General features: G+C 41.6%; 1 protein-coding gene across 1 annotated transcript in view; it reads left to right on the top strand.

Annotated features, from left to right (window-relative positions):
* Positions 1 to 332: 332 nt before the first annotated feature.
* tex9 (testis expressed 9) overlaps positions 333 to 20,522 on the top strand; it is a 65,308-nt gene continuing 45,118 nt past the window's right edge. Inside the window, exons 1-5 of the mRNA XM_080214300.1 lie at positions 333 to 436; positions 3,124 to 3,224; positions 4,123 to 4,186; positions 10,795 to 10,871; positions 16,989 to 17,037. Coding sequence (XP_080070426.1) covers positions 413 to 436; positions 3,124 to 3,224; positions 4,123 to 4,186; positions 10,795 to 10,871; positions 16,989 to 17,037 — 315 coding nt within the window. The 5' untranslated portion in view covers positions 333 to 412. The remainder of the gene's footprint in view (positions 437 to 3,123; positions 3,225 to 4,122; positions 4,187 to 10,794; positions 10,872 to 16,988; positions 17,038 to 20,522) is intronic.

Here is a 20,522-nt window from a genome sequence, read left to right as displayed (position 1 = left end):
AATAAATCGGTTGGACTTAAACCTGGTGTTGTCAGACTTTTTACTGAGTTTATCATCATCATGGGCTCAGCCGAAAGCCTTCCCCCAGACTCAAAACTGGCCTTTTCCCCAGCTTCTAGCCCCGCCCCTTCTACTAACAAGCCTCGCCCTTCCCCCTCAAGTCCCACCCCTTCGCCGGCTCAAACCACGCCCCTTCCTTCAATCCCGCCCCTTCCCCTCAAGCCCCGTCCCTTAGCAGGCTCAAACCCCTCCCCTTCCCTCAAGCACCGCCCCTTCCCTACTCAATCCCCGCCCCTTCCTTTCCCAAGCCCCGCCCTTTCCGCCTCAAATCCGGCCCCTTCCTGTGCTCTCCATTCCTCGCGAGACTTCTCCCGATACCCGTCGTCCTGGAAACAGAGCGAAGGGGGACGCGATGGAGAAGCGGAGGCAGAGCTCGGTGAGAGGGGGTCTGGGGTTGGGGGAATGTGGGGTTGAGGGAGGCCGCAGACACTGGGCAGCCTCTTCAGCCCAGCCTGAGCTTTCAGCCCGGCGTGTCAGCCTGTTTTCCGGGGCCTGTAGAGAGCTGTGTGTGACCACGGGCCAGAGATGGGGGCATGTTGGCAGAAATCAGTAAAATCAAGCAGCGACATTCAATCCAGAAATATGGGGACTTGGGCCCAGGCTGTCAGTCACCAGGAAACACTCAGAACTATCTGACATTCTATGGATTTTCTTCTTGATAATAATGCAATAATTGTTGGATCACAATATAAATGCCTACATAAATATATCAAAAATATTTCAATTATTGAAGCTTAACTTAATAGAAGGACGAGAGAGGACTATTGGTATTTTTATATCGTGCCTTTCTCCTCAGGAAGTCTCCAAAAAGTCTCCATTAAAACCAATGCAGTATTGTTGAATTGCAGTTATTGTTGTGATGTTGGAAATGCAGCAGGTAATTTACACACACAGCAAGGTGATAATGATAATCTGTTTTTGTGAAGTTGGTTTTATAAGTATTGGCATCAGAGAGAACTTTCTTCTTTAAAATAGTACCATGAGGGTGGCACAGTGGTTAGCAGCGCTGCCTCATAGTGTTAGGGACCCGTGTTCAATTCCGACCTTGGATCACTATGCAGAATTTGCACCTTCTCCCCATGTCTACGTGGGTTTCCTTCGGGTGCTCCAGTTTCCTCTCACGCTCCAAAGATGTTCGATTTAGGTTAATTGGCCATGCTCAGTTGCCCCTTAGTGTCAGGGAGATTAGCAGGGTACATATATGGAGTTGAGGGGCAATCCTGGGTGGCATTGTTATGAGTGCAGGCTTGATGGGCTCTTTCTGTACTGTAGGAATTCTGTGATGATTTTTTGCTTGCACTTGAGAGGGGAACCTTTGTTTTTTATGTTTCAGGCGGAAGACAAAAGTGCAACATGTTCTCAAATCTCCACTGAAGTGTTGTGTGTTCAAGTATCAAAAGTACTCAAAATGTGCAGTGGCCTAAAAATATGAATGAATGTACGTCATAGAAACATGGAAAATGGGTGCAGGACTAGGCCAGTCAGTGCTTCAATTCTGCACCACCATTCAACATGATCATAACTAATTCTCTCCATACCCCTTGACCTTTTAGCCGCAAGGGCCACATCCAGCTTCCTCTAGAACATATCTAATGAACTTGCACCAACAGCTTTCTATGGCAGGGAATTCCACAGGTTCAGAGCTCTCTGAGTGAAGAAATTCTTCCTCATCTCAGTCCTGAATGGTTTACCCCTTATTCCTAGACTGTGACCTCTAGTTCTGGACTTCCCAACATCGCAAACATTCTTTCTGCATCTAGCACGTCCAGTTCCATCAGAATTTTATGTTTCTATGAGATCCCTTCTCAGTCTTTGAAATTCCAGTGAGTACAAGTCCAGTCAATCCATTCTCTCTTCATATGTCAGTCCTGCCATTCTGGGAATCAGTCTGGCGAACTTTTGCTGGGCTCCCTCAATAGCAAGAATGTTCTTCCTCAGACTAGGAGACCAAAACTGCATGCGAATACTCAAGTTTTACAGGGTCTCACCTTGGCCCTATATAACTGTGGCAAGATATTCTTACTTTTAAAGTCAAATCCTCTTGTTATGAAGGCCAGCATGCCATTAGCTTTCCTCACAGCCTGCTGTACCTGCATGGCAACTTTCAGCAACTGTTCCACCATGACACCTAGGTCAGGTTGCACTTCCCCTTTTTCTAAACTGTCACCATTTAGATAATAGTCTTCCTTCCTGTTTTTGCCACAAAAGTGGACACTCTCACATTTATCCATATTGTATTGCATTTGCCCACTCAGCCAGCCTGTCCAAGTCATCCTGCAGCCTCTTAGCATCCTCCTCGCAGCACACACTGCCACCCAACTTGGTGTCATCAGCAAATTTGGAGATATTGCATTCAGTTCCTTCGTCCAAACTATTAATGTAAAGTGTGAACAGCTGGAGACCCAGCATTGAACCCTGCCATACCCCACTAGTTACTGCCTGCCACTCTGAAAAGGACCCGTTTATTCCCACTCTCTGCTTCCTGTCTGCCAACCATTTCTCCATCCATATCAATACATTACCCCAATACCATGAGCTTTAATTTCACTAATCTCTTGTGTGGACCTTGGCAAAAGCCTTTTGGAAGTCCAGATACACAACACTCATTGGTTCACCCTTGTCCACTCTGCTAGTCACATCCTCAAAAAATTCCAGAGCATAATTTCCCTTCAGTGAATTCATGCTGACTTGGACAGATCCTGTCCCCATTTTCCAAATGCTCAGTAATTAGACCCTTAATAGTTAACTCCATGGATATGAATATAGAAAATAGAAGAAAAAGCATCTTTGACATAAAGACTACATGGGTGTAGGCAGGATGGATTTCATAAATCCTTACAATAATTTGTTATTTGTAGGCCATAAATTAAGTCTTGCTTTGTGCCATTTAATAATTTCTTTCCAAATAGAATTATATTTTAGCTCTAAAATTTCAAGTTAAGAAGAAATAACTAAATACATTTCTATACTTAATCAAAATACTCTTTTGCTGTTCATACAAATGAAAATTATATCATTAAAAATGATTCCCTTACAATAGTTTTGGATTCCTTTTAAATCTAGGCAAAGAAAGCCATGCCTGGTAGATCTGCCTCTCTTCCATCATCAGCTTTAACAAGAAAAGCTTCTGCAGGAGATTTATTGGCTAAAGAAGAAGAATACAAGTACGAAATGTTTCCACAATATATATATTGTATATATGAACTTAGTAATAGGAGCAAGAGCATGCCATGCAGCCCATCAATCTTGCTCCATCTTTCAGTATGATCATGGCTGATCTTCAACTTCAATCCATTTTCCAGCCACTCCCTAGAAATCTCCACTCCCTCGGACGCAAAAAACCTGTCTATCTCAGCCTTAAGCATATTCAGTCATGGAAAAGTGTTTATCCCTTCATAATATGCAGATAGACGGCATGGTGGCACTAATGTTAGCACTGCTGCCTCACAGCTCCAGGGACCCAGGTTCAATTCTGGCCTCGGGTGACTGTCTGTGTGGAGTTTGCACGTTCTCCCTGTGTCTACGTGGATTTCCCTCCCACAATCCGAAGATGTGCAGTTTAGGTGGATTGGCCATGCTAAACTGTCCTTTAGTATCAGGGGAACTAGCAGGATAAATACAGGGGTTACAGGGATAGGGCCTGGGTGGGATTGTTGTCAGCGTAGACTCGATGGGCTGAAAGGCCTCTGCCTGCACTGTGGGGATTCCATTCTAGTATGTTTCAATTTGATCGCCCCTCATTCTTCTAAACTCCAGAGAGTATCAATCCAATTTATTCACCCTCCTCTAAGGCACCACAACTTCGTGGACCTTCGCTATATTGCCCCCAACGCAAGTATATCCTTCCTTAAATATGGAGACCAAAATTGGCAGTGCTTCAGGTGTGGTCTCACCAAAGTCCTACTCAATTGTAGGAAGACTTCTTTATTCTTAAATTCCAATTCCCTTACAATAAAGGATTCATTTATAATCCGATATTTTGTCATTGTGGATGTGCGGCCAATATAGATGTTGTGTGAGAATTGAACACTATTTCTTTAAAAAAAATTCTTATTTAATTAGGAGATTAAATGCAGAACTGGAAGCAAAAACAGCTGAACTGGTCCGCCAAGCTGAAGAAGTTATGGTAAGTTTGGCTAATGAGCAGGAGACTATTTTGACTTGTAATGCAATCTTTATCAGAAATATTCCTTGCTTTTTATCTTCTTCCCTAAAAGTCATCTTTTCTGGAGTGTTGGGAGAGGAGGTTACATTCTGTAGATATTGCCATAATGCTACCTTCTCAATCAACTCAAAAGCAAGCATGATGTACCATATGCAAACATGACCAGCTTTGACTAACCCAATACATGATATGTTTGATGTGAAATTCTAACAGGAATCCAAGCAAAAGTTAAATTGAGCTTAAAACTCATATCTCCAATTTGCATTTATATAGCATTTTTATAACCTCTAAATTACTTTTGACATGTAGGAACTGTTAATATTGTTGGAAAAGTGGCAGTTAAAATGTGCATATCAAACTCCCTCAAACAGCAATGTGATAATGGACAGATAATTTGTCTTCTGTGATGTTAATTGAGAGATAAATTTTGGCCTGGATACTGGGATAACTCCTTAGCCTTAGGAATCTTTAGCATTGAATTCAAAAGAGAAAATGCTGGAAAATCTCAGCAGGTCTGGCAGCATCTGTAAGGAGAGAAAAGAACTGATGTTTCAGGTCCAGATGACCCTTTGTCAAAGGTAAACTATTAGCATTGAACTGTCCATTACAAAGGAATTGCTAAATAATTAATTAATATTTTCACGACTGCATTATGTTAAGTGATACAACCAGAATGGGAGGAGTGGGCAGTTGCTCTAACCCCACTACTCTACAGTTTAAAAGTTTAATTCACTCAACGAAATGGCCTTTGCTGCTATTAGACCTGGAATAAAGAGACTTTAATCAGGCTTCTTTTGATATGATCGATTTTATTATCAAACAAAATGTCTGCCCTTTAAGAGTGATGTACAAACACACCAGGAGCAGTGCAACACTCTAGCAGAGTTTTTTGCAAACTGAGGAGCACCTTGTGCACATCGCTCTTTATTAATTGGGTTTCAGACTGAGATAATTTCTCACAGGTGTGATGCAAAATTAGAAGGCCTGACAGGATGCTGGTTGGCAACTGTGTCAGTAAACATTCATAGATGCAAATAAACCTCATATCACCAGCCAATTGGAATACAGACCCGCCATTGGAAGAATTGCAATGTTATTTTACACCAGCAGATTTCTGACTTTTTGACTTTCGTTAGATTCTCCACCAGCGAATCTGGCACAAGCAGGATTGAAGAATTCTGCCCACCACAGACACACAGTTAAACAAAGGACAAACAGATAGGATCCCTGCAGAGATGGAGTGTAGGCTTTGTAACATAAAGGATAAAATTCACAGGGTTTCAACGATGTTGATCTGGAGCTTCCTCATGTGAAGATGGGCTGCTGAACCCAGTAGCTGTCAGGAGGTTCTCACCAATGGAGCTTCCATATAAAGGAGATTATAGAGCTGCATCAATTCTTCTTGTCTCAGCTTTCCAAGTTTCCAAATGCAGACAAGTCATATTCAGATGAGGATTCTCTGGCAGCAGGTTGACATTACACATGGAATTTCAGGTATGGTAAGGAAAGAGTGAGTTAGAGCAGCCTTTCTTCTCAGCGAATGCACCCAAACACGCTGATTTTAAAAAAACAGCCAAAGTCCATTTCTGGCACATGATTTTCAGTAAGTCTTTGCCAGATTTCTGCCCATCAGTAAAAGTGATTGCAGATCAAAACATACAAACAGTTCTTCCCTCTTGAGTACTATGCTTTTACAAATATTGGAAAAAGTTAAGAAAAAGATGAATTTGTGACACTTCCTTTAAAAAACTCCAGGTCAGCACCAAAGTGTCCAGATAATGCAATGTCATTTCATATTTTAAAATAAAAATATCGTTTTGAAAGATGAGAGGGATTCTCTCAAAAAAGCTATAAGTACTGAATTCACGGGAAAACTGGTGGAAATCACAATTGTTTTTCCAGTGGAAGTTCAGACTCAAATTTCCCACACTGCACTGTAGAGGTCACAATTGTGAATATTATTAAAAGCTAAGGGGGCAGGGCTTATTCAGGCTAGAGTCTGATGGTTGGCCCTGAGCTGTCAGCCTGCAGTTTGGTGGCCAGTCCGAGACCCTCGCAGAACTGCTTCACTAGCCCCTCCCCTCCCCCTTTGGCCTGATTGCGGCCACCCCAACCTCCTACCATCCTGGAGTGGCCTGATCTCCAGACCCCTCCTCCCCCACAGCCCATCCTGATAGGCTGGCCTCCTTCCAGCCACGAGTGACCTTGTCTGCAGAGTGGAAGTGGGGCCCTCCGCCCCTTGGCTCTGCCTCCTAGACCCTGGTAGGCAGTGCCAAGGGGCACAGGCTGGCACTGTTGAGGTACCCATGACCACCCTGTGCCACCTGCCCCCTTGGGGGCCCCCAGTTGCCCTGCTTCACTCCAGCAGGATCCCCCGCTAGTTCCCTGAAAGTGGGAAGCTACTGTAAACCTCATGGGAGTGAATTTGTACTGGCGGGATGGGAGATGCTATTGGACTCAGAGAATTCAGTCCCGTACCCGATAATGACATTATAAGATTTAAAGTACTTAACTGCTGCTCCTGCTGGTTTACTGTGTGGTCCCAACCGTGCATCAGGAACGCATGCACTACTCCCATGAATAGTGCACACGTGAATCTCCCAGCTGGACCCACCAAAAGTTAGCGGGTTGGAATGGGAGAATCGCCCCCGTGACTTTTCCCAACAGTAGTTTCCAAATATGTCCTATGTTACGACATGTTTGAAGTGACATATTACTCCAAAACATTGTTCCATAGAGTAACAAGAAATGAATTTCATCCATTTAGTCCCTATTGTTATAATCCAGGTCAGAAACTCCAAGGTTTTTTATGAAGTCAGCACGGGTAAGAACAAGATGTTTCACTTCAGGTATGAATCAAATGACCCACTGGGGAGCTTTTATCAAACAAAGCTTATTTAAGAATATAGTTAACACATAGAAAAAAAATTAGCAAGAACTTTCACCAATTACAAACAAAAAGAAAACAACAATGATGATATTGTATAAACCTTAAAAGCTCAATGTACTGCTCCAACCAGAGACACCTTCCTACAAACATACACCCATACCAGGTTTAGCATCAAAAACTTATCTATCCAATCAAATCGACAGAGTTCAGACTTGATCCTACTGTTTTCAATCTATATACATCACATCCAAAACTACACGTGATTTTTTTTATCTCTGCAACACCTGCTGTGAATTAGTCCTTTGGATGGATAATCATAAAATTCATTGAATCTCTGCAGTACAAAAGGAAGCCATTTGATCCATCGAGTCTGCTCCGACCACAATCCCACCCAAGCCCTATTCCGTAACCCCACACATTTGCCCTGCTAATCCTCCTGACACTAGGGTCAATTTAGCATGGCCAATCAACCTAACCTGCATATCTTTTGGACTGTGGGAGTAAATTGGAGCCCCTGGCAGAAACTCGCGCAGATACGGGAAGAAAGTGCTAACTCCACACAGACGATGACCCAGGCCGGAATTGAACCTGGGTCCCTGGCAGTGTGAGGCAACAGCGCTAACTACTGTGCCACCGTGCCACCAGAATTGAAACTCTAGCTTCTCCATCTGGAATTCCCAGCACCTCGAGGTAAACATAGTGCCACTGTTTGCCTCTAGTTGGCAAACCACCAATAGCAAAGTTTTCACTCCAGACAAGTAAGAAAGACTGCTTCCAACTAGCCAGCAGAATTTCTGATACGAGGGTGAGAGGCAAAACACTGCAGCCAGACTGGAGTCCAAACATCTTCTAACTAGCCAGCAACCAAAGCTGAAAGTAACAGAATTCTTGGGAGGAAAAAACTGTCCCTCCTGACTTGTCATTCTCTTCCCCCACCCCTCCAACAATTACATAAAGGTCATAAACTCCAAGAGAGTGCATTAGGCCCAGATTAAAAATAAATAAAAATCCCTTCGGTCTTTTTTTTTAAGCTGCAATAAAAGGACATCTACTCAGACAGGCCAGCCACAAGCACAGAAGGCCCTGTTTAAAAAAAACTGCTGAGAAACAGAATTAAAATATGTTTCTCAAAGGCACAGTATCGTAACACTATGCACTGAATTGCTGATTTTTCATTCTTTAGTTAGCTGAAGCCAAGGTAAGCAAAAGAGTCGAGCGGAGGTGGAATTTCGACCCTTGCATTTATGATTGGAGGAGAATAAAAGTGTAAAATTGCATGACACAATTCCAGCCTGCCACATTAGTGCGTTCCACCATTTTTAGAGCCAGGACTGCTCATTATACTTCAATTAGGTGCCACGTTGCTGATGGGATACTGATTTAAATTTAGAATCATAAAATCCCTACAGTGCAGAAGGAGGCCATCAATCCATTGAGCTTGCACCACATTTTTTGATTTGATTTATTATTGTCACATGTATTGGGGTACAATGAAAAGTATTGTTTCTTGCATGCTATACAGCCAATCATACCTTAAATAGAGAAGGAAAGGAGAGAGTGCAAAATATAGTTTTATTGTCATTATCTAGGGTGCAGAGAAAGATCAACTTAGTGAGAGGTAGATCCGTTCAAAAGTTTGATGGCAGCACAGAAGAAACTGTTCTCAAGTCGGTTGGTACATATTATCAGACTTTTGCTTCTTTTTCCTGATGGGAGTATGTCTGGGATGCGAGGCGCCTTTATTAATTAAGCTGGCTGCTTTTCCAAGGCAGCAGGAACTATAGAAAGAACAAAGAAAGAGTTGATGGATGGAAGGCTGGTTTGCATGATGGATTGGGCTACATTCGCGACCTTTTGTAGTTTCTTGTCTTGTACAGAGCAGGAACCATACCAAGCTGTGATGCGACCAGAGGGAATGCTTTCTATGGTGCATCTGTAAAAGTTGGTGAGAGTCATAGCTGACATACCAAATTTCCTCAGCCCATCCAGGCTCTATCCCCATTACTCCACATATTTATCTTGGCCATGCTAAATTGCAGCTTAGGGATTAGCAATCAGTCTAACCTGATGGGCAGCAAGATAGGACAGTGGTTAGCACTGCTGCTTCACAGTGCCAGGGACCTGGGTTCGATTCCCGGCCTGGGTGATTGTGTGTGTCGATGGAGTTTGTACGTTCTCCCTGTGTCTGCGTGGGTTTCCTCCTGGTGCTCTGGTTTTCTCCCACAGTGTGAAAGATGTGCTGGTTGGGTGTGTTGGCCATGCTAAATTTTCCCTTGGTGTATCCAAACAGGCACCAAATTTTCATATTCACTTCAATGCAGTGTTAATGTAAGAATACTTATGACAAATAAATAAACTTAAATAAATAACTTTATCTTTGGACTGTGGGAGGAAACCAGAGCATCAGGAGGAAATCCACACAGGCATGGAGAGAACGTGCAAACTCCACATGGTCACCCAAGTCTAGAATTGAACCTAGATCCCTCACATTGTCAGGCAGTAGTGCTAGCCACTGTGCCACCCCCAAATTTAGTTCTAGCTAATTGGATTTCCCACGGCTGTAGATACCTAGCAGTTAAATTCAGGTGCAACAATCAATACAAGCAGGTAAGTACTTAAGTACTTTCTACCGCATTCCTTGTGCGCCAGGAGCAATAAAGCTCCTTGGCTTCTTCAAGCACAACTTCTATTGTGATCAGCTGACTGTCTCCCCTCCTTTTTTGCCTGTCTAACCCCTTAAACTTTTCCCTGCTCAACTCCTTTAAATGTCAGGTCTTTGGTCTTCAGAAGTGAAAGCAAGTAATTACACATGCAGTTTTGAGCTGCCTACCAATTGGCTTTGCAAAAGGATTGATAAAATACTGGAAGTTTTTCGTGAAGAAACTATTCCAATTTTTACGGCAGTGTTATTTCAGCTGTGGTGTGTTTTATTTTTCATATTGCCGACCGCTGTCCTCCTCTGCTTCTGGCAATCAGAAAACCACAGCTGAAAATGGAAAACTAAAGTCTTAAATGACCCTGTTTCTGAAATTCATGTCAGTTACAAAAACCTGAATATCTGAATAACAGAGTTATAGCGGTTTACAGCATGGAAACAGGCCCTTTGGTCTCACTTGTCCATATCAAATAGTTTTTAACTGCTGAGCTGGTCCCAATTGCCCACATTTAGCCCATATCCCTCTATATCCATTTTACCCATGTAACTATCTAAATGCTTTTTAAAAGACAAAATCGTACCCGCCTCTATTATTGCCTCTGACAGCTTGTTCCAGACACGTTAAAATGACTGTCATCCTCAGGAGAAAATTCTGCAACCCTGTAACTTCATTGGAGCTTTTTTACTGTTTTGATTAGCAGCAGTTTAAAAGGGAAGTGAAGCTAGGGAGGAGTACACTATCTTAAAAACCTCTCTGTTCAATGACCCCTACGTTGGCAATATATGTATTTTCAAAACAAAAGATACTTTTTTTGCTATTAGTTTGTATTTTGAATAAATGTTTTCCTTCCACTTTATTTAAACATGTATTTATAATGTTTGAATTATTTTATCCCTGTTTTTTTTCTAGTTTCCTTTTATCATCCAAGTTTAAAATAAGCTTTTCATGGTTATCTATTTTAATATCTTCATGTTCTCTTGCATATTAAACTATTAAGAAGAGTTATTTGGTTATTTGTTTAGAAGGGGCAAGAGGAAATGCTGTCTCAGTCAATATCACATATTGGAACAATTGCCATAGTGAATGATGAGAAAATAAGGTAAGATAATTTCCCATTGAATAAAGTTCAAGGGTTTCCAATGCAGAAATAATGTACTTTAAATATTTTGTTATCTTTGTGTGAACAACTCTCATTCCAAATGATGGTATCAGACTCTTAACATCCAGATCAAGGGATAGCCCAGCAGGCTATCATGCAAAAGCCTATAAATATACATTAACCCTCAACACCCAAAGTATTATAACACACACACACACACACACACACACACAAGGACTTGCCTTACCACACATACTATCCACTTGCAACTTAACTTGGGTGTTCACATGTTCAGCATTGTCTTTTTGCTTTTGTTGCTCTAAATACAAATTCAAGGATTCAATTTACGATCTTCAATGATCTATGTATCTGCACCGCAAGATCCTTTGTTACTCAACTCCATTCAAAATCTTACCATTTAAACATATTGTTTTTTTGTGTAGCGCTTCACATTTTCTATATTGAATGGCATCTGCCACTTGATTGCCCATATGTCTTATCTGTTGATGTCGTTCTGTAATGTTTCACACCCCTAGTCACAGGGAGATGAGCTCCCCATTTGGTATCATCAGCAAACTCAATATTATGTCTTCAATTCCTAATTCCATATTATTTATAGTAAATAACAGCAACTCCAACATGAACCCCTGTGGCATTCCACACTATCTGGAGCTATGAAACTTTGTTTTCCTCATTTTCTTGGCTTTCTACCCTCCAGATATCTCCTCATGCATGTGGCTGCATTTCCTTTAATTTTACTGGTCGTTTATTATCTTTGGCATACTTCTCTTTTCTGGTACTTTATCAACTGATTTTTGAAAATTGATATGAACCATACTCAGTGCATTTATCCCAACAATCCTGTGAGTTATTTCAAGTAATTCTTGAACGCGTGGCCTGCCATTTAGAAATTTGTGTTGATTGCTCACGATTCTCCAAGTGTCTGGTATTAGCCAATATTTTCTTACAATTTCATAGATTATCCCTTTTTAGAACATAAGAACATAAGAAATAGGAGCAGGAGTAGGCCATCTAGCCCTTCGAGCCTGCCCTGCCATTCAATAAGACCCTGGCTGATCTGAAGTGGATCAGTTCCACTTTCCTGCTTTCTCCCCATAACCCTTAATTCCCCTGTCTATCAGAAACCTATCTACTCGTGACTTAAATATATTTAGCGAGGTAGCCTCCACCACTTCAAAGGGCAGAGATTCACCACCCTTTGAGTGAAGAAGTTCCTCCAGGGGTGGTGAATCTCTTTAAACAGGTGTTTGCTACCCAATCTTCTATGGCATAGTTTTCCTTCTGAAAATTAGGCTGGGATTTGGGCTGTGGTTCCAGCGGATTGGAAAACAGTAAATATGATGCCACTGTTTAAAAAAGAAGGTAGACAAAAGGCGGGTAGCTAAAGGCTGGTTAGCTCATCATCTGTAGTGGGGAAAATGCTTGAATCTAACATCAAAGAAGAAATAGTGAGACATCTTCATAGAAATTGTCCCATTGAGAAGACACAGCATGGTTCATGAAAGGCAGATCATGTTTAACTAATTTAGTGAATTCTTTGAGGACATTACAAGCACGGTGGATAACGGGGAACCGGTGAATGTGGTGTATCTGGATTTCCAGTAGGCATTCAATAGGATGCTGCACAAAAGGCTGCTGCATAAGATAAAGCTGCAAGGCATTATGGAAATGAATAGATGGTTGTTTAACAAACAGAAAGCAAAGAGTGGGGGTAAATGAGTGTTTTTATGGTTGGCCATCAGTGGTGTGCCTCAGGGATCAGTGTTGGGACTGCAATGATTTACAATCTACATGGATGATTTGGAATTGGGGACCAAGTGTAGTGTGTCAAAGTTCGCAGATGACACTAAGATGAGTGATAGTGCAAAGTGTGCAGAAGACACTGAACGTCTGCAAAGGGTTATAGATAGTTCAAGTAAATGAACAACGGTCTGGTAGATGGAGTACAATGTTGGTAAACAGGAGATCATCCATTTTGGTAGGAATAACAGCAAAATGGACGATTATTTAAATGGTAAAAAATTGCAGCATGCTGCTGTGCGGAGGGACCTAGGTGTCCTTGAGAATGGATCGCAAAAAGTTGGTTTGCAGGTCCAGCAGGTAATTAAAAAGGCAAATAGAATTTTGTTCTTCATTGCTAGAGGAATGGAGTTTAAAAACAAGGAGGTTATATTGCAGCTGTATAAGGTGTTGGTGAGGCCCCACCTGCAATACTGTGTACAGTTTTAGTCTCCTTACTTGAGCAAGGATATGCTGGCACGGGAGGGAGTGCCAAGGAAATTCATTTGGTTGATTCCAGAGTTGAGAGCGTTGACTTATGAGGAGAGACTAAGCAGACTGGGACTGTACTTATTGGAAATTAGAAGAATAAAGGGGGGATCTTAGAAACATTTAAAATTCCGAAGGAAATAGATAAGATAGAAGCAGGAGGTTATTTCCACTGACTGATGAAACCAGAAGTAAGGGGCATAGTCTAGTTTCCTCCCACACTCCAAAGATTTGCCAGTTGGGTTGATTGGCTTTAGTCCAGGGTGATTAGCAGAGCAAATACATGGGGTTATGGCCTAGGTGGGATTGTTGTTGGTGCAGGCTCGATGGGCCAAATGGCCTCCTTCTGCACTGTAGGGATTCTGTAATTCCAGGGCACCCGGTTTTACTTGGCATTTGTGGCAAGGGACCCTCCCACATTTCATGGCCTTGCCACGTTTGGTACAGCTTGTGCCAATCCTGAAAAATTGTGTGCAGGTCTAAAGATGTTTTGTGCCCAGCATCAAACACTTTGCAATCGTTGCGGTCCTTTTCTACGGGCGCAAACTGGATCGCGCCCAGAAAGGGTGCAAGATTGATTAGTGTATTTAAACTTGCATTTAAATGTGCTTACCTCATTGATGCCAGATTCTCCCAGCTCCTGGAATCTTCCTACCTACCTTCCTACCCACATGGTGAGAGCCTGGTGAGAATTGCCACTGGCCTCTGCTAGGCCACGCTGGGGGGCTCAGAGGTTATTGAAACATCTGGGTGTTTGTGGTCATGGCTGGGTTGTGCCTATCTGGCAGTACCAGGGGCTGTGCCAAGGGAATGGGGCCCGAGTGGTAATTATGTGGCGGGGGCGGGGGGGGGGGGGGGGGGGTGGCCAGGAAGTGGGTGCTATGAAAGAGACTTATGAAGTGGCATCATGAAGGGTGGGGCATGCAGTGGGGCATTTCTGGGGTCATGAAGGGGAACCCATTGGGAGTGCCCCAGTATTGGGGAGGGGGTGGGGAAATATGCAGGACCCCATCTCTGAGGGTCTTTCAGCATACTGAGAGAGCGGGGTGCCCTTTCAAAACAGTACCCAATTGCTTTGCTACCAGCATGTTTAGGCTCTGCCCCTCCCAGAACTGGTACTCAACTCAGCACACTCTCCCAAAAAATGACTAAGTGTAGCGATCACTCTTATAGAACACTACAGCACAAACAGGCCCTTCGGCCCATGAGTTGCGCCGATCACATCAACACCTACCAATCAATAGACCTATCTATAACCCCCAATCCCATTAAATTCCATATACTCATCCAGAAGTCTTTTAAAAGACCCCAGCGAGTTCGCCTCCACCACCACTGACGGCAGCCGATTCCATTCACTCACCACCCTCTGAGTGAAAAACTTACCCCTAACATCACTTCTATACTTGCCTCCCCACACCTTCAATCTGTGTCCTCTCGTAGCGACCATTTCAACCCGGGGAAGTAGCCTCCGAGAATCCACCCTATCCATTCCACTCAACATTTTATAAACTTCTATCAGGTCGCCTCTCAACCTTCGTCTTTCCAGGGAAAAGAGACCCAGCTCCCTCAACCTAACTTCATAAGGCATGCCTCCCAGTCCAGGCAACATCCTTGTAAATCTCCTCTGTACCCTTTCAATAGCTTCTACATCCTTCCTATAGTGAGGCGACCAGAACTGCGCACAGTACTCCAAATGAGGCCTGACAAGGGTCTTATGCCACTTATTTTTTGGGAAAATTCCACCCACTGTTTCAAATCAAGTATGACAGTTCTTAGGAACTGTTTATTCCCCAGTTTCTTTCACGATCCAGGTTGTACACATTTAAATGTTGGTGATTTGTCTACCTTAGATTTGAGTCATTTCTCACAAGCTATCTCTGAACAATAGTCTCCATTAACTGTTCTACACCCACCTCATGTATAGCAATAGTATTTCTGCCATTTCCTTACTCTCCTTCATCTCTGACTCACCAAGTGTTATAAAAACAATGGTCTCACTTGCGGTTTTGTACCATTGTCTGGGTTACACTTTCTTATCTTACATCAACATATATTTTTATATGCAAATTTCTTGCACCAAATTTTTCCATCTGCATATCACTAATTATATAGACACAAATCAGCTTTATTTTTAATTTGGAATAACAGGGATTTTGTCAGGTGTTGGCAGGTGATGAATTTGCATTTTTTCAGTTTATAAAATGTCTTGCATTTGTTTTTCCAACAGCAAATGGTTTCTGGCGAAAAAAAATCTGGTGAAAAGTTATTGACCTGAGCATTAACTCTGTTTCTCTCTCCATACATGTGTCAGGATTTTGTTGGGCTGCTGGGGGTCTCACCAACCATTCGGAGAACCAGCAGGGAACCTCCAGCAGTCATGTAGAGGAGGTCCCACGAATCAAGTGCCCTTCAAACACTGAAGTAGCCACCATTGGGCCTTCCTTGCGTCTCAGGTCCTTGGCGACGAATGTCCTGCCTGCAGACAGCTGCCAGCCAATCGGAGGTCCTGGTTGCTGTCATGCCACTGGCAGCCAGGAATCCCATGTCAGCCCGTTCTGCTCTCCAACTTAACTGGAAGGGGTTTTGCTACCTCAAAGATGAAATAGGACTTCTTTTGTGATTAAATGGGCTGTGCTACCATGTTTCCCCCATGATGGGCTGCATTAAATTCAACCATGTTGTCAGAACTGCTGAACATTTTCAATATTTTCACTTTTTATTGCCGATTTATGTTAGCCGCTTGAGTTTTAATATTGTCTAACAACAATGATATGTTACCTTTTTTAGTTACCTGCATAGGAGGAACTAATAAAACAACAATCAAAGTTTAGTCTAGCTTCCATGAATCTATGAGCAATTAACCATAGGAAGTCATAGTGCCGTCTTGTGCTCGGAAAAATCATCAGCTAATACATCAGTTGCCATAAGTTACGTAGTTTATGCTGTAAAGACTTGCATGTTTATAATTCTGCGCACATTGCATTACTGATTTCAGCAGTGCCCTTCAGTGTATCTCATCTGATAATGGCTCAGTGCTTATTCATATTGAGAGACTTCTCACATCTGCTGTTGCACACCTTATGGTGACTGATTTCAAAACAGTACTGTTGGAAACATTGGAGCATGCCATCACCCTCCTTCCATGGCACGGATGTGGATACCAATTTGATATGTAAGTGCACCTGGAAAAAGGAAGAAAACCGGAAAAAGTCAGCATCCTCGCCTGCTTATAAAGTTATGTTCTACTGCATTGCAATCAATTCCTCTTCTAATATGTGCTTTCTCCTGTCTTTTGTGTTTGGACACTGCTCATCACCATAGACCAGCCTTTAGATTAGATTGTGTGACTTGAGTTCACTGAAAGGTGCTGTTTTATGTTCAGCTAATAAGCGGTGACATCTGAATGCAGAAACCAGATGGTGGTATGTTTACTTTTCCATCTCCTGAGATATAGAGCTTAACTTTCACATGATGTGCAACCCATGAGTCCAATTCTGATCTAACTAAAGTTATCCAGCCGAAGGAAAACGAATTTGAGTGACACAGAAGTGTGAACTCAAAAGTAAACAGTGATTTTAAAGTTGAGAGTGAAGTGCTTGAGATATCAGATTGATGCGTAATTGAATACAGCAAGATTCATGACTACCACTAATATGCCGACTTGCATTTAGTATCATTCGTCCTGTGCAGGATGACATCTACAAGAATGAGTCACAACATATGGTTGCTTGGTATTTGAATCAGATTTTACTGATATATTTAACAATAATAGAGACCATTAACCTAGTTGAACAATATGTATTAATGCACAAATCTTTTACTTTCCAGAGAAGTTGTTTCTTCTGATGGGGTACCTTCTGAAAATAAAGTAACTAAGGTAATGACATAGTTGTTTGCTGTGCTTTTTCAGAGATTGTAAATCAAATGCATCAGGTCTGGAAATAAATGTAATTTAATCTGAGAGCTGGCATAGAATTTTAAAGTAAATATGATTCTTCTCAATAGTAAATGTGATGAGTTGTTAAAGATTTGGAGAAACTTAAAGTGTGTGTTGAAATGAGACACAAACTTTTTTATAGATTTTCTTTCACTTCTGCCTTTCTTTTACATACTGATATAAGAAAAGGAAAGGAAACACCATCCAAGTCCAATAAACCCAGCCCATTCAGGTGTGGTATAACCATATACACCAGTTAGCCATTCTTTAACCCCTCTTTAACCTTCTGAAAGAGTCTTAAATAAACTCCAAAATGCTTCTAACCTCCCAAGACAATTAAGCAAGGCTTAAGGAGACCTTAGTAGCTCATTGCTAATCACCATCCCAGCTAAATAACAACTTAACCTTCCACAGCTGGAGATGTCCTGTTCACTCATATCAAGTTCCCTTTTCAAAGGGCTACAACAGATCCATACCCACAGTGTGGTTTGGTAGTCTGCCCACTAAACTGCTCACCAACGTACTAGACTCTGGGAACATAAAGCAACTGTTCAGAACTGGAATCTTCGACGGCTCAATTAATCATCAATTTGAGTGAAAGAATTTGGTTCCCCAAAAATGTCTTTCCAAAGGATTCTGGTTGGGTAACATAATATGGTGTGGAAATCATTGGTACTGCATGTTTGAAGTCATAAACTGATAGCAATATCTCAAGTTTTAAATTTTTGTATTTTACATTCCTTCATGGCCTTACCTCTCTGTACCACCGTAACTCTTCCTGTTCTACAACCTCTATTCCTCCTACCCTGACTCCTTTTGTTCCATTGCTGGCTTTCAGTTATCTTGACCGTGCTCTTTCAGATTGCTTCCCTAAACTTTTTCCACCTGTGCATTTCCATTACTTTCTTTAAGACTTTCCTCAACATATATCACCTTAATTAAGTTTTTGGTCACCTTTCCTATCTCTTCTCCTTTGGGTTGGCATGCGTTTTCTCCCTACCTAGGCAAAGGGCTTTGACCTTTAGGGTATGATATAAATTCAAGTTTCCTAAATGGATAGTTTTTAATTTGAACCAGGTTGTCCAGGGGGACAACTAATAAGGGGGAAAAAAAGTTGACTGACCAAAGCAGGAGAAAAATAATTTACAAAAATAGGAAGTAAAAAATGCTATAATAGCATGCTACTGAGTGCCTATTTCTGTTGCTGTATTTATAGCAGAAATGTGAATACATTTAGAGCACAGTATGCAAACTGCTCCACTCATTTGATTATCCCATTTTTCATTTTGAAACACCAGTGCAAATATACAGAAAATTCAAATCTGAGTTTTAAGTATTTTGCTTGACTTGAATTGCCCCAAATTTTAGAAATATCAGAATCCCAATGTTGAAATTCATATTTATGTTTATGCTGTCTTGTGAATAAAGTTGATTGCATACATCAATCATTGAGCTTACTGAAAAAAGCCTAAAATGGTAATGTCATTAAATTGAATACATTTGCAATATTGTGACTTTACCGATTTAAGTTTTTCTTTAACTTTGCTCACCTTTTCTCCCAATTCAAAATAGGTTCATTGTATGCAAATCACCTTGCCAAGTCCTGAGTGATGTGATGAAGTCTTAAATAAATACAAATGCATTTATTCATTGCTTTCCTGAAGATGTGACTTAAGATGCACACATGTCCACAGAGGAGATAGCCTTCTGGTACTTAATATATTCCTCTGAATCCAGTCTTGATTTTAACCTAATGTAGCACTATACCTCCCAGCAGGATTTATTAGCCAGCAAAAAACTTAAGTTCCTTTCTTAGCCTTTTCTAATCCAAATATATGAACAAAGAAAGATTTGTGTTTATATAACACCTTTCATGACCTTGGGACATTTTTACAGCCAATGTAGTACTTTTGAAGTGAAATCATTGTTGTAATGTTGGAATCATGCAAAGTCCCACAAACACCGACACAATAATAATCAGGTAACTAATTTTAATTGATGTTGGTTAATGGATAAATACTGACAAGGAGTCACCTGCTATTCTTCAAAATAGCACCAAGCAATCTTCCTGATCCACCTGGGAGGGCAGACAGGTTTAGCATCTCATTTGAAAGACAGCACCTACGTCAATGTTAGCCTAGATTTTGTGCTTGAGTTTCTGGAGTGGGATTTCAACCTGCAACCTTCTGACTCAGAGTGCTACTAATTGCGCTGTTACCCTTCCTGAGCGTGACTCATTCAATACAGACTGAGGTTATAACCTGGTGCCTTCCTCATTTGTGTGGTCCAGTACTGAGTTACTGGGGAAAATCATGGTAGTTGATATCTTATCATTAATCATTTCTTAATGCAAATCAGTATTTTGAGCTCTTAAAACATTGAAGGCAAAGGTAAGGTATGTGGACTGCTGTGAATGTAATAGTAAAATTCCTACAGTGAGATAGGTTGTGTACTAGTGGTTAACATTCACCTTATCTTCTGACACAATGGGTGGAATTCTCCATGTTTTTTTCTAAGTTCAATGGCAGGTAGTTTGGGTGGCACTGTTCCTACTGGCTGGAATGGTGTGAACTCACGCCAGATTCCATAGAATCATAGAACACTACAGCACAGAAACAGGCCTTTTGGCCCTTCTTGGCTGCGCCGAACCATTTTTCTGCCTAATCCCATTGACCTGCACCTGGATCATATCCCTCCACGCCCCTCTCATCCATGTACCTGTCCAAGTTTTTCTTGAATGTTAAATGTGAGCCCGCTTTCACCACTTCATCTGGCAGCTCATTCCACACTCCCACCATTCTCTGTGTGAAGAAGCGCCCCATAATATTCCCTTTAAACTTTTTCCCCCTTCACCTCCATGTGACTCCATACCAACAGCAATGTATTTCACTCTTAACTGCTGTCTGAAATGGCCTTATGCATCAAACCGCTGCAGAAAGCGTTGTGGATGTATCAACGCTACATGGACCATAGTGCTTCAAAAAGGCAGCTCACAACAACTTCTGAAGGGCACTTATGGGCAATAAACATGCACATCACAAGAACAAATAAAACAAATTCCGTGTAAAAGTACTATTAACAATGCTAGAGAATCAGTAATGTTTCGTACTCACTCTGCTATAATTTAAACATTTCAGTATCTTCTTGTAACTGTGTAAGAAAACAACTCCATAATTTATTCAATGATTGAAAGATGGTCATGAATACCTGAGAATAATATTTGTAGTGATAATAGGCAATCATGCTTGAGGCTCCAAAATTAGCAGGCAATTCTGTCTCAATGCCGATGATGCTCAAGTTTCTTCGTGAATAGACTACACAGACACGCATTTAAAACTCCTACTCCAACCTGCTGTCAATGGCTGTTCAAATACTAATCCTGTGATGAAATAAAGATTTGGTATCTGTGCATTGCTGTTACATAA

Source organism: Carcharhinus amblyrhynchos, chromosome 28 (assembly GCF_965287045.1).
Source record: "Carcharhinus amblyrhynchos chromosome 28, sCarAmb.v2.hapA, whole genome shotgun sequence".
In the NCBI taxonomy this organism is placed as follows: Eukaryota; Metazoa; Chordata; class Chondrichthyes; order Carcharhiniformes; family Carcharhinidae; genus Carcharhinus; species Carcharhinus amblyrhynchos.
The sequence above is the reverse complement of the archived record's forward strand: the minus strand, read 5'-3'. Positions and strand labels throughout refer to the sequence as shown.